The sequence below is a fragment of the Melospiza melodia genome, chromosome 6 (assembly GCF_035770615.1).
Source record: "Melospiza melodia melodia isolate bMelMel2 chromosome 6, bMelMel2.pri, whole genome shotgun sequence".
In the NCBI taxonomy this organism is placed as follows: Eukaryota; Metazoa; Chordata; class Aves; order Passeriformes; family Passerellidae; genus Melospiza; species Melospiza melodia.
Window position 1 is genome coordinate 52,737,109 of NC_086199.1, and position 12,835 is coordinate 52,749,943.

General features: G+C 50.1%; 1 protein-coding gene across 1 annotated transcript; it reads left to right on the forward strand.

Annotated features, from left to right (window-relative positions):
• The first annotated feature begins 2,631 nt into the window (after positions 1-2,631).
• On the forward strand, positions 2,632-6,875 carry DBX1 (developing brain homeobox 1). The gene is made up of 4 exons (XM_063159403.1): positions 2,632-2,980; positions 3,478-3,579; positions 5,810-6,012; positions 6,442-6,875. The coding sequence occupies exons 1-4, from the start codon at positions 2,632-2,634 to the stop codon at positions 6,823-6,825; spliced, it is 1,038 nt and encodes a 345-aa protein (XP_063015473.1). The 3' UTR covers positions 6,826-6,875.
• The last annotated feature ends 5,960 nt before the right edge of the window (positions 6,876-12,835 follow it).

Sequence of the window (12,835 nt, forward strand, 5' to 3'; positions counted from 1 at the left end):
AGGTCAAACGGCATTAGTCACAGGTTTTATCCTGAGACATTAGAATTCCCTTTCTCTTAAATGATCACTGCCTTTGAAAAGAAACTTCCAAAGGAGATCTCTTAAAATAAGATCCTTTCGTCTGATTTCTTGGTTTCTTATGGTCTATCTTCCCTTTCAATAGATGTCTAGTCCCTTTTGCCGTGGTGCTTAAGGAATTCTTTACGAGTGTGCTCAGACGCATCACAAGGAACCGGGTCCACGCGTGCCCCAGCATGCGCTTGACCCAACCTTCCAGAAAATGTCAGCCCCTCTTTTTTAGAGCCAGAGAAATCAGCAGCAGTTGGTCTATAGGGAGACAAAATGCCCCCGATGTATATGTGAAGAAAGGAGTAAATCATCTCAAAAGAAACCAGTAATGACTGTAAAAACCGGAGTGTTCTCGGAGCAGCCCGGGCGGAGCTCGACTGGGGCGGCTGCGAGAGGGGCAGAGATGGCACCGGGAGCTGGGGGGGTGCCAGGCCATTATTTCACTGCCGTTTGCTTCTTGCATTCGCTGCCGTGCTGGGTAACACCCCGAGACCAGCGCTGCTCAGGAACGGGGTTTGAGTCAATCCCGGAGCCCGGCCGGGTTTGGGGCGGGCGGAGCGGGGCCGGGGGCAGCTGCCGCCCCTGTGCGAGCCCCCTGCGCTCTGCCCACGCCTCCCCTCCCCGTCTCTGTACCTGCTCAGCGCCAAGGCCAGCGAACCAAACCCTCCAGCCAAACTTGCTTGATTTCAAAGTGATGCTTTCGGGTCTGCAGGTGCCCGTCCGCTGGGGGCCGAACAGCCTCGCGAAGGCTTGTCGGGATCACAAGGGTTTCCAGGGCTGATTCCGTCCTCCCCAATAAATAACTTTTTGATTTGAATCAAGGGAGAGGTTTAACAGACTTTCTTTCTTCCCTAATGTGATATAAATCGCAGATGCACTTTTATTGAATGGTTAAAGCATCGACATGGAGATAATCGACACAAAACGTCCGGACAAAAACCATCGGGAGAAATAAAGCTGGTTAATAAGATTTTTGAGAAAGCTTTGTGTTAAAAAGTAAAAAGGGAAAACAGCTGAAGGTGACAGTTAGTTCATGGTTAATAGGATAAAGGCTGCATGGTTGAGCTGCACACTTCTGCTTGCAAAGGTTCAGACACACCAAAGGGCTGAATAGGGTGCTTTTAAAACATAGGACATTTAACACATCTGTTATAGTCTTTAACAGAGAAATCAGGTAAAACCGCTCTCAATAGTCGCTTTCATCAAGCACCTCCGAAGGAAACTAACTACACTCGCGCCTATTTCCACCACAAACAAAACCTCTCTGCCAGAAAAACCCCTATTTACTACTTTCCCCTTAGGCGATGCCATTCGTCCCTCGCACCAAAGTCAGGGCGCTCCGGGCTCTGTCCCACAGACACTTTCCTTGTGAGCAGCACACCTTCCGAAATCCCGCACACCCGCGCGGATCAAAAGCGATTTCAGGTGAATTTGGCTGCTTCGAGCCATCGGCACCGACGCAGCCCAGAGCAGCTCGGGCAGCTCGGCCAAAAGGATCCGAATGCTCCAAAGCTGTCCTCATTTTCACAGCTGGAGGGTGGCGATTGCCGCTGTTCTGAACGCAGAGAAGCTGCAGAGGAGCAGCAGGCTGCGAACCCCGGAGGGTCGCTCTGCTCCCCCAGGGGCGCCCGGGTCTCTGCTGGGTGCAATGCCCAGATTTTGTGGGAGCACAGCTCTCACCGACCTCACCAGGGCTCGTATTTCGGTCTGGGCAAACCTCTCGCCCGAGCACAAGTACACCAGACTTTTACGAGGCTCGGATCTTGAAAGGAGAGGAGGACACCGCAAATACGCCTTATTCTGGACCTTTGATGTGCGGATAGAAAACCAAGCCCATCTACACGCACTAATTCTGCCTCACACCAGTAGCAGGAGCAGAATATGTTCAAACTACGGTGGGACACACTCTCCAAAAGTATTTCTCCCTCAACAGAGCTTAGTTCCACGTTTTGTAATTTGTATTTTCAAATCCACAAAACCCGTGCTTTTCTGAGAGTCCGCAGATAAGTTTCTATGAATATTTATTGATTTATTTCCTAAACTCAGCAGGGGAGCGGCAAATAAATTTAGTGCTTTCTTTAAATAATTCCCTTTCTACGAGGCAAGATGTCATTTGAAACTTTTAAATAGGCATTTAATTAGCCTGTGTGTGTTGCCTCTGAACAAAACCCTGCTGGGAGCCTTTGGAGCGCTGTATTCCAAAGAGGCGGTCAATATGCAAAATTGATGACTACACTTTCTTTGTGGCGGGGCCATTGTGCCCCGGTTGCTTATGAAGTCTAATCCAATCATAAATTGCGGCCCCGGACCAATGGAGAAGCCGGGAGCTCGCCCTGAATGAAGCTCAAGTGGAGAACTTTGTTGAACCCCATTGTTGGGGCTGTCACTTTTGAAAGAGCCTCAGCGGGGCTGACCACTATAAAACGCACGGTCCATGAGGAAGGGGCGCAGAGAACTCCGCCAGGCTCGCTGGCCGGATCTTTACCGACCCAGGTTTGCAGGGCAGAAAACAAAAGCGAACCAACGAGCGAGGCGGGGAGCGGCCCCGGCGCGGCGCCCGCGATGATGTTCCCCGGCCTGATCGCCCCCCCGGCCGTGTACCCCAGCCTCCTCCGGCCCACGCCCACCCTCACCGTGCCCCAGGCGCTGCAGTCGGCCTTCTCCAGCCATTCCAGCTTCCTGGTGGAAGATCTGATCCGGATCAGCAGGCCGGCCGGCTACCTGCCCAGGAGTGCCCCCGCGGCCGGCGTGTCCCCGCCGAGCTCGGCGGCCCGGACGGACGCGGGGACCCCGGAGCTGCCCGGCCCCACCGCCGGCCCCAGGAGGGGCTGCTCGCCGCAGGCTTCCAGCGGCGACTCCACCTTCCTCAAGTTCGGAGTCAACGCCATCCTGTCCTCCGCGCCCCGAGCCGGTAAGCGGGGACAGCCCGGGTGTCACCGGGGGCTGGGGACACCACACCGGGACGGGGCGAGCGCGGGGACCGCGTTAGGAGAGCGGGGCGGGAGCCGGTGCCGAGCTGCACAGCCCTCCGGCATCAGCGCTCGGCTTTCCAGGGCGAGGGCAGCGCTGCCGGGGCCGGGACGAACGGGAGGAGCAGGCGGAGGGAGGGCTGCCAGAGCCCAGGGCTCCCAGAGCCTTGGGGTCCCAGAGCCCAGGGCTCCCAGAGCCGAGGGGTCCCAGAGCCCGGCCGTGTCTTCTGGCTGAGCCTGTCCTCACTTTGTGTGGTGCCGCTTTGCTGGCAAAACCAGCAAAAGTGCCTCTTTCCCTCGGCCCTTCCAGGTTCGGTCTGATTCCTTTATTTTTTTCTAAAAGTACCCAGCGTTGGTCTCCAGACCGAGCGACAGAAGCCAGCCTCGCCGTGGGTCGAATCCAAACCTTCCGATTAATTTGATTTTATTTATTTACTAGAAACCTCCCCTGCGTTGCTTCAGAGCGTCCCGCCAAAGACTTTCTCGTTCCCGTACTTTGAAGGATCCTTCCAGCCCTTCCTGAGATCCTCCTATTTCCCAGGTGGGTGTTGGCAATGCCGCTGTGTGCGGGCACAGCGCGCTGCTCTCTGCCCGTGCCCGCGCTCCCCCCGCGGGGTTATGCCGCGGTTCAGAGGTTGGACGGAGTACAACATTCAAGCATCAGTCGCGCCAATTTGCTGCCCGATTTAGCACAGGCAGTGACTGCCTGACATTCCCTGCCCGCTCCCCCCGCTGCTCCGCAAATTAGCCGGGATTGTCACGGTCCCGGGGCGAGGCGGGTCCCGCTCCCTCCTTCCCTCCCTCCTTCCTCCTCTCCCTCTCCATCCCGCCCGGCCCGGGGAGGTTTCAGCACCACGAGTTGCGGTCAGCTCCGCGCAGGGAGGGAGGGAGAGGGAAGGAGGGAAGGGAAGGAAGAGGGACGGAGCCTCTCTGCGTCCCCCAAACCTCTCCGCGTTCCGGGCGGCTCCAGCGGGGCTCTGTGACTGCCTCACCCTCTGCTCCACCACCCTCTGCTCCATCGCCCTCTGCTCCACCACCCTCTGCTCCATCGCCCTCTGCTCCACCACCCTGTGCTCCATCACCCTCTGCTCCATCGCCCTCTGCTCCATCACCCTGTGCTCCGTCACCTCCTCCACCTCTGCTCCATCACCCTCTGCTTCATCACCTTCTGTTCCATCACCCTCTGCTCCATCACCCTCTGCTCCATCACCTTCTGTTCCATCACTCTCTGCTCCATCACCTCCACCTCATCCTCACCCTGTGCTCCATCACCCTGTGCTCCATCACAGTCTGGTCCATCACCTCCGCCTCTACTCCATCACCCTCTGCTCCATCACCCTCTGCTCCATCACCTCCTCACCCTCTGCTCCATCACCTCCTCCACCTACCAACCCTTCACTCCTCCGCCTTCCCGGTTACCCCGTCCAACAACACGGGGAAAGGAGAGAAAGCAAGGCCACGGAGCTGTGGTTGCTACAGCACCGAAATATTGTGATGCTGAGAGAACAATTTTTTTAATTTTAATTTTTTAAATTTTAATCTAATTACACAAACAAGCAATGAATTTAAAAAGAAAACAGGGAAAGGGAGAGAGCAAAAAAAAAAAAAAAATAACCCAAGCTCTTCTATTCATCCTCTGGATAATGGAATTTGCTTCCTTTCTCCAGCATGTGAATAGCCTAACAAAAACAACTTGAGCTTTATAAATAGCTTTTCATGTCCATTTAATGAAAATGATTTGGGGAAAGAGACGATTGTGCCATCAGTATTCTCCCGAGGAGCCTGGCATGCCGTTGTGTTTAGTTTGAAAGTGTAAATCTCTTTTGTTCCAATAATATATGGCGTTAGCTGCTTGTCCTCAGTCTTTTTCTGTTAGTTCATTACTACACAATTACCATTCACGCTTCATTAGCATCTCTGTCTCTCTTGGGGAGGTTCCCCCCTCCTTTTTTTTTTAAGGCGAAGCTCTGCCCTTTTTTATCATACTAATGCCATTGGGAACCAGGCAGTGTGCTAATTAGCTGCAACTTTTCATGTCTTCGAATTGAATTCTCCAACTTTGGAGCAGGGGGGAGGGAGAGAGAAGAGATTATTATAAAAAGATGAATACCGATTGATCAAAACTGCATCTGAAGAGGAGCGGTTTTGTTCGGAATCAGAAAAGTCCTCATTTTCATCTCCAGCATAATAAAGCATCTGAAATGATAAAAGCAGCTGAAAAAAAAAAAAAATCGAATGCTTCTGAGTGGGAGGGAGAGCTTTTTTATTATACCTCTGTCTTAGCCGGTACGCCTCACTTTGCCTTTTCAGGCCGGGGGAGCTTTGAATCTCCCAACAAAACCGGCCACCACTGCCCCGTGTTCTCCCTGGGAGCTGACAGACCTAATCCCGGCCACCACTGACTGCCCCGTGTTCCCCATGGGAGCTGACAGACCTAATCCCGGCCACCACTGACTGCCCCGTGTTCCCCATGGGAGCTGACAGACCTAATCCCGGCCACCACTGCCCCGTGTTCCCCATGGGAGCTGACAGACCTAATCCCGGCCACCACTGCCCCGTGTTCCCCATGGGAGCTGACAGACCTAATCCCGGCCACCACTGCCCCGTGTTCCCCATGGGAGCTGACAGACCTAATCCCGGCCACCGCTGCCTGAAAGGGGACGCTCAGTTAAACCCAAAGCTCCTTTCCACGGCCCCAGGTCGATGAGGGTGGGCAGGGATGGTGAGGGCCTGTCCCCCCGGCTCAGTGTGTCCGTGTGTCCATCCTGCAGCCGCCTCCACCGTGGTGCCCATCCCTGGCACCTTCTCGTGGCCGCTGGCCGCCCGCGGCAAGCCCCGCCGGGGGATGCTGCGCCGCGCCGTCTTCTCGGACGTGCAGCGCAAGGCGCTCGAGAAGATGTTCCAGAAGCAGAAGTACATCAGCAAACCCGACAGGAAGAAGCTGGCGGCCAAGCTGGGCCTCAAGGACTCGCAGGTGAGAGGGAGGGCTGGGGATGGGAGGGCAGAGGGTGTGTGGGGAGCCCCCACTGGCTGGGGCAGCTTGAGAGAAGCAGGGAAGAAGGAGATGGGAGCAGGGAGATGGGAGAAGGGGATGGGAGCAGGGAGATGGGAGAAGGGGATGGGAAGCAGTCAGATGGGAGAAGGGGATGGGAGCGGGGAGAACAGCCAAAGCACTCTGTTGACCACACCATACAGGCAGTCAACAGAGCCAAAAATGTCACCATTCCCAGCTGGGGAACAGGACCAGCCTGATTGCTCCTGAGCTCTCTCCCAGGCTCCTCCAAAGATCAGATTCTGTGGTTCCTGTTAGTTTTGTGCAGGGTTTTGAGGATGCAGCCAAAACCACCTTTTCTGGTGCCCGTTTCGCTGAACCGTTTCACTTCCTTGCTGCTTTGCCCCCTAGGTGAAGATCTGGTTCCAGAACAGGAGGATGAAATGGAGGAACTCCAAAGAAAGAGAGCTCCTGTCCTCGGGTGGCTGCAGAGAACAGACCCTCCCCACCAAGTTCAACCCTCACCCAGACCTCAGTGATGTGGGCAAGAAGTGCTCGGGAGAGGAGGAGGAGGAGGAGGAGGAGGAGGTTCCCCCTGTGTGCCCAGCCAGCCCCCAGCACCCCCTGACCTACCACCCGTCCCCAGAACATCTGCACCTGAGGGACAGACTGGACTCCCAGATGTCTCCTTCTCCATCCCATTCCAGCAGCCCCAGCAAGCCCTCAGACTTCTCAGACTCAGAGGAGGAGGATGATGAAGGGGAGGAAGAAGAGGAGGAGATAACAGTATCTTAGATCACCCTAACATCACACAAGGACACTGCAAAGATGTAAATAAACCAGAGTGCTATAAATTGAAGAGGTGCTGTCCCACCCCAATGTCCACATGCTGCTTCAGTGCAGGTTCTTTATCACAATAGCTGCAAGGCTTCCTTCTCACTGCTATTCCTCATTTGCTGCCCTGTGGAGAGGTTTTCCTGTTCATGATATCTGCCCAACTTTTCATAACTCTCTCTGCTCAGCAATCAATAGTTGCTCATTTATCAAAAGCAGACAACAGGCAGCTCCTGGCTGTACAGCAGGGAGGAAAGGGAAATTTTCCTGTAGGAAAGGAAACTTCTTCCCCCAGATAAAAAAATTATCAAAAATACAATATAGACAGCATGACAATTTCTGTTAGCTTTCAAGCGAATTTCCAGCTACTGTATTACTTCAGCTGCTACTGAAGGCTTGTCTGATCTAGCAACACTTTCTTCCAAAATAAATAACCTAGAGGGACCCAGAGCAAGCTCTGCCTCCCTCCTCACCCCAAATGGCACCATGCTTGTGCAACAAATCCATCCAAATCCCTGGAATGAATTTGAAGGTACAATGCAAGCATGCCCTGTGTAATGGAGATCTTATATATTTATGATTTTCCTCTTAATTTATTCATCAATATTGTGTTCAAAGCACTGTCTAACCCACCTTCTTGCCTATGTTTGTGTTTATTTTCCACTTTGCTTCTCCTATCCATGGTGTGGACAGAGGAAAGTGGATACATCTCTTTGATTTTTAACTGAACTTTGCTGTCTTTGCACAGCTTATATGAACTGTACACTATTTTGTACACTTACTCTGTATGGGTGTTTTATACCAAGGTTATTGTCAATGATTATAACAACGGCTCAACAATGCTTCTCTCTTTTATTTTGAATTAAATGACAGCTAAACTACAGGTGAACGCAGCTGTGTAATTGTGTAACTTATAAAGAAACACTTTTATTTTGTATCTTACCATGTACAGACTCTAAATATGTATATATATTAAAGTGGATGATTGTAAAATAAAAAAAAAAAAGAGTAGATTTCCAAATCTGATCATTTGGTAGTCTTACAGGGTAGAGAAACAGAATGAAAGAGATAAACTTAACTCTTCAGCTTCAGGTCCAGCTATAACTGTTACTGTAACACCAGGCAAATCCTTAACCACCCACCTGCTGTTTGTTTTTACATTTTGGTGATACACTACAGAAATGTCAGTGTTTTTCTGAAACACAGATTTCATTACAATATTGCATTTATTTTCTGCCTCATGATCTTAATGCCCGCCATTCATAACACACCAAAACAAAAGAAACGAATGCAGCAGATGTCCCCTGGAAAACTTCCTCTGCCCCAGCCAACACCAGCACATCCATAAGGCTGAGCATAAGGCTGTGGTTAAGCAACTCATAAAGACAGAACTAATTCAAAACAGAGTTTGCTTCTAAATCCAGTGGCTACTCCAGAGAACACAGATGTCCTCACACATGCTGCAACACTCCAGAAAGGAAGAAGATAAGAATATCTTGTTCCAAAATAAGAACAGGTATTGCTTGTACAAAACCCTCCAATTCATTGCTCAACAGAAACTGATCTGATACTCTCTGCTCTTTGCATTTTCCCTGCACTAGAAATGCTATCAGAAATAACTTTTTAAGATTGCTTCTTTCAGCATGAGGGCTATTACATCTTACACTGTTAGAGAAATAGCCTTAATAAATGAAAAATATCATGGAATTGCCATTTAACAGGGGAAAATCCTTACCCAAAATGTGACATTTATTAATCCTGTGGGAACCAGAAAAATAGAAACTTCCACAGACACAGAAGAGTTTAATTTGCAGCCTTAGGAGAAGCTTAGATTGATATAAAAATACAATACACAGACATTAGGTAGAAAAATAATTAACTTATGTTTCTATAGTTGTAAGAATATACCTTAAGTAAGTAAAAAACTGTTTAAGTGAGATGATGAGAAGTTTATAGTGTAGTAATGTAATAATATGAAATAGGTTAGGAATTTAGAGGTTATAACAAAAGCATGTGTGTAGATGTGAGACAGAATCCCATTAGGAGAAAATATCCACAGTGCAGCAAAATTTAGTAAAAGTAGTAGGTTAGAAAAGCAAAATAAACACTGTAGCAACTATATTAATTTAGAAAGTTATATATTGTCTTATAACAAAGAACCTGTAACTACTCTTGAACTATAGCTGACAGCTTGCCCTTTCAAAATCTCTCAGCCTCTGAGACTGATGTTTATCTGAACAATAAATTGTTCTTAGCCTGCAAATAATCCCATCCCTTCATTAAAAGCAGTGTGACAATAATAAATCCTACACTTTATTTATTTTTTTCTCCTTTCAGAGTATTTTTTTTAATAGCAAAAAAACCATTGTGTGACTACTAAGCACAAACATTTGAGATTCAGGGATACCTTAATATGAAATTAAAGGGCTTGTTTTTGTTTACCAGCAGCTGTCAGACAGCATCTGTGGCTGCAGAAAAGGGGCCTCCTTCTCCAACACTTCCCTGTGAACACGGTCACAAAGAGCCAGGACAGATTTGGGACGGGAAGCTGGTGGTGTGGCACACAGTGTGAGGCTGAACATTGTGCAGTGGCACTGTCACAAGTCCCGTTGTGGATGAGGTTTAGCGGCTCACACGGATCTGAGCTCATGAGCTTGTTCCTTCCCCCCCGGGCTCGGGCTTTGTGTCCTGACTCCTCTTTTGCGCTGGGTGGTGCTGGTTCATCACAATCCCCATGGAAAGGCATCAGGCTGCTGAGCTCTGGGGTTGGGTGTTCATTGCTGCCCCAGATGCGCGGGGTGTCTCTGCTCCGGCCCGTGCGGATGAAGAACGAGTCTGGACTCTTCACTCTTCGCTCTTGAGGTTGTTTATTCATTCTTATCTATAAAATTTTCTTTCTGCCCAGCCGAGATCTGCTCAGCAGGGCAGCCACAGGCACTCTCTGTGTTGCCCTTTTATACTGCAAACTACGTATAACATATTTACACTTAATTCCCAATACCCATCACCTGTGTTAGACAGTGAGCTTCTACTCCAAACCAATCCCAAAGTGCCAACATCACTGCAGAAAATGGAGAACAAGAAGAAGAAGGAGAAAGGCTGGACATGCCCAGATTCCTCCATCTTGTCCCCATAACCCCCATACCAAAACTCCTAAAATCTACATCTTCACCCTGTGATCATTTTGTTATTACACCATTCAAACCTGTGTGACTTTCATGTCCTCATACAAAGCTGGTGACTTGCTCCAGGGGTCACAATCAAATCCCCAGGTGTTCTGAGCTGTGTGCCAGGGTCCTCGGCAACTCTGGACACCCGGAGGGATGCACTGAGTTCCGACCATGAGAAGCCTTTCCTGCCTTCATGGAGAGGGAATGCTTTCCATAATGACATCAGCAGCACCCAGAGTTTTGGAAACTCTGGTAATCCCATGTGTAACACACTCCCACAGCAACCTCTGCTGTAGGATATCAAAGAGCTCTTTTTAGTGACCCAGCAGCCCAGAGCCTTGTGTGAATTTTCTTCCTTCTCAGAGACAAGAGGGACCTCTCCCAGGCTGGGGAATGAGGAGGCAGAGAGGGGAACTTACCTTTGATGGTTGTGAGCTCAGGGCAGCAAATTCTCAACTATTGCATCCCTTAAGAAACCAGCTGGTTCTACATCTGTGCCTGCCAGCGCGGGAGAGTGGCTTTTGGACAGGGGGACAACAGGAAATAAATCACTTTATTGGAGAGTCTGTGCTGCTGCTGCCTGCAGAGCTGTTGGTGACAGACCTGGAGAGTATCCCTCTGCTCCAATGGCTTCTCCAACAGTGTCCTGCACAAACGGGGAAGCTGGAAGTGTTTTCACCCAGCCACAGCCAGGCAGACAAGGCTCCTGCACACAGCCCTTTAGTGGGAGCAGGTTGAGTAAAAAATAAAATAAAATAAAAATAAATTATATTGAATTAAATTAAATTTTTAAAAAATGAACCTCTTTTGAAGAACACTTGTCATCCAGGAAAGTATGAACATTACAATCACCTTTAAGAAGAGCCCGGGCACGTTCCACCTGGAAATATTGGGATCCTGTTCCAATGTTCTGGCGCCCAGCGTGACGTTGCTCTGACCTGCAGCGTCAGAGGGAACCTCAGTACCTCGGAAGGACTTTGGGCAGCAAAGCGTCCACTGAAGAGCTTTGGCTGCATCGCTCTCAGCAGAAACTTTGGCTCCGGTCCCACAAGAAGTTTCTGCGCCCCTGGAAAGTGCGGCTCCTCTGTGGGGAGCGGGGTTTTCCAGGGGAGGATGGGGGAGCCCCTGGTGCCCGGAGGGAGGGGAGCCCGCCCTGCCTGACTTTGCCTACGGCAGCTTCTGTTCCGGTGGGTATCCCTGCTCCCTGGGGGGGTCTGTGCCCGCAGGCTCCGTCCCTGCCGGGACACTCGTTCTCTTTCGCTCCTGTGCCGCATTCCCGGCCGGGGCAGGCTCTGTCCGGCTCTCTCACTGCTGCTGCTGCCCGGCAATTTCAAAAGCAGCACATACAGCTGCGCTGTAAAGCTTTTGTCTGCTCGTTATCGCTTTCTTAAACTGTGCTTTTTTTTTTTTTTTTTTTTAGAAATCTGTAGCTGATTTTGGCTTTGGTTTTGGTCAGGCGGGAGCACAGTTTCCAGACGCCACCAGCAAAGGCTGAGGATGATGATGACCCCAAGCAGTGCTAAACCCCCATCCTACAGGAAAATAGCTTGGTTTTAGGGGACACAAGGTCAGTCCCTGATGGCATTTAAAGCCCTTTGCTGGGAAGCTCAAGGTGGGGTTTGACAGCTTTGGGCTCTGTTACTGTGAGGAACAGCCAGGCAGCCTCAGTGCTGGCTGTGCTCCCTGCCCAGCCCAGCAGAAGGGGTCAGACTGGAGGGCAGACATGGATGTGCTCCCTGGATTTGCTTTTCCAGCAGCTGCAGTGTTTCCACCCCAGTGCTGTGTCTGAGGAGCTCATGGCACAGCTCATCCCTTCTGCTGGCCCTTAGCAAGGACATCTTCAGGGCTCCTGTGCTTTTGAACCAAGATTGAATTGGTACAAGTAAATAATGCTCTTCAGGCTCCAAATCCCACACCAGCACCACCTTCCTGTCGACAGAAGGAGACCAGGACATCAATTTGATCATCACAGGCCCAATTTTATTGATCAGTACGGCGGGTTAAATACAGTTAATAATGAGCTTCATACATATTGCAAAAGTTGAGCTCAGGATTGGTCAGTTACATATCAGCACCTACGCCTACTTCTGCATTCCTATGGTTCTACTTTTGATACTTTCTACATATTCTCAGGATATATTCAGGAATAATCTCTACTCCCTATCCTCATGTTGCAGCAAGGTCACTGCTGACCTTTCCTTTCAGCTTGCTGACTGCTGACTTTCCTCCTTCAGCTTAACCAGCGGCATTATGTCAGTGTGGCCTTTCTCAGCTAACCAATTATTAATAATACTCTCCACACCTTCCCAGCCCACATGCCAGGATTTGAGGCCTGGGAAGCCCAGCAGAGTGGGGCCTCACAGGAGTGCCTTTACTTGACATGCACAAGGTGTGCTGCTTTACCTGATTTTCCCTCCTGTGCAACCAGCAAAAGGCTAAAATACTTCATAAAATCATACAACAGCACAGGTTGGAAGACATCTGGGAAGATCCTCTGGTCCAGCCCTTTGTGGGAAAGGGAATCTAGGTGAGGACCATTACCCTGATCAACCATATTTTGGAAAACCTCTGTCAATGTGGGCTCTACCATATCCTTGAGGAGATTGTTCCACAGAATGATTGTTCTTTCTGTAAAAAGTACCATTGTGATAGCAAGATAAAATCTCTCCTGGTGCAACTTGTACCCATTATTCCTTATCTTCTCCAAGTGGCTGCTTGTGAAAAGAGAGCATCCATCCCGTTCTTGGCTGCCCTTTAGGTACTGAAGTGCTGCCATGAGGTCTTTGACAACTTCTCTTCAG

Bases quoted from the DNA above. Each gene is read 5' to 3' on its own strand.
- DBX1 (XM_063159403.1), top strand. From the start codon at position 2,632: ATGATGTTCCCCGGCCTGATCGCCCCCCCGGCCGTGTACCCCAGCCTC. The intron at 2,981-3,477 runs GTAAGCGGGGAC...TTTATTTACTAG, and splicing joins GTCCTCCGCGCCCCGAGCCG to AAACCTCCCCTGCGTTGCTT. The intron at 6,013-6,441 runs GTGAGAGGGAGG...TTTGCCCCCTAG, and splicing joins TGGGCCTCAAGGACTCGCAG to GTGAAGATCTGGTTCCAGAA.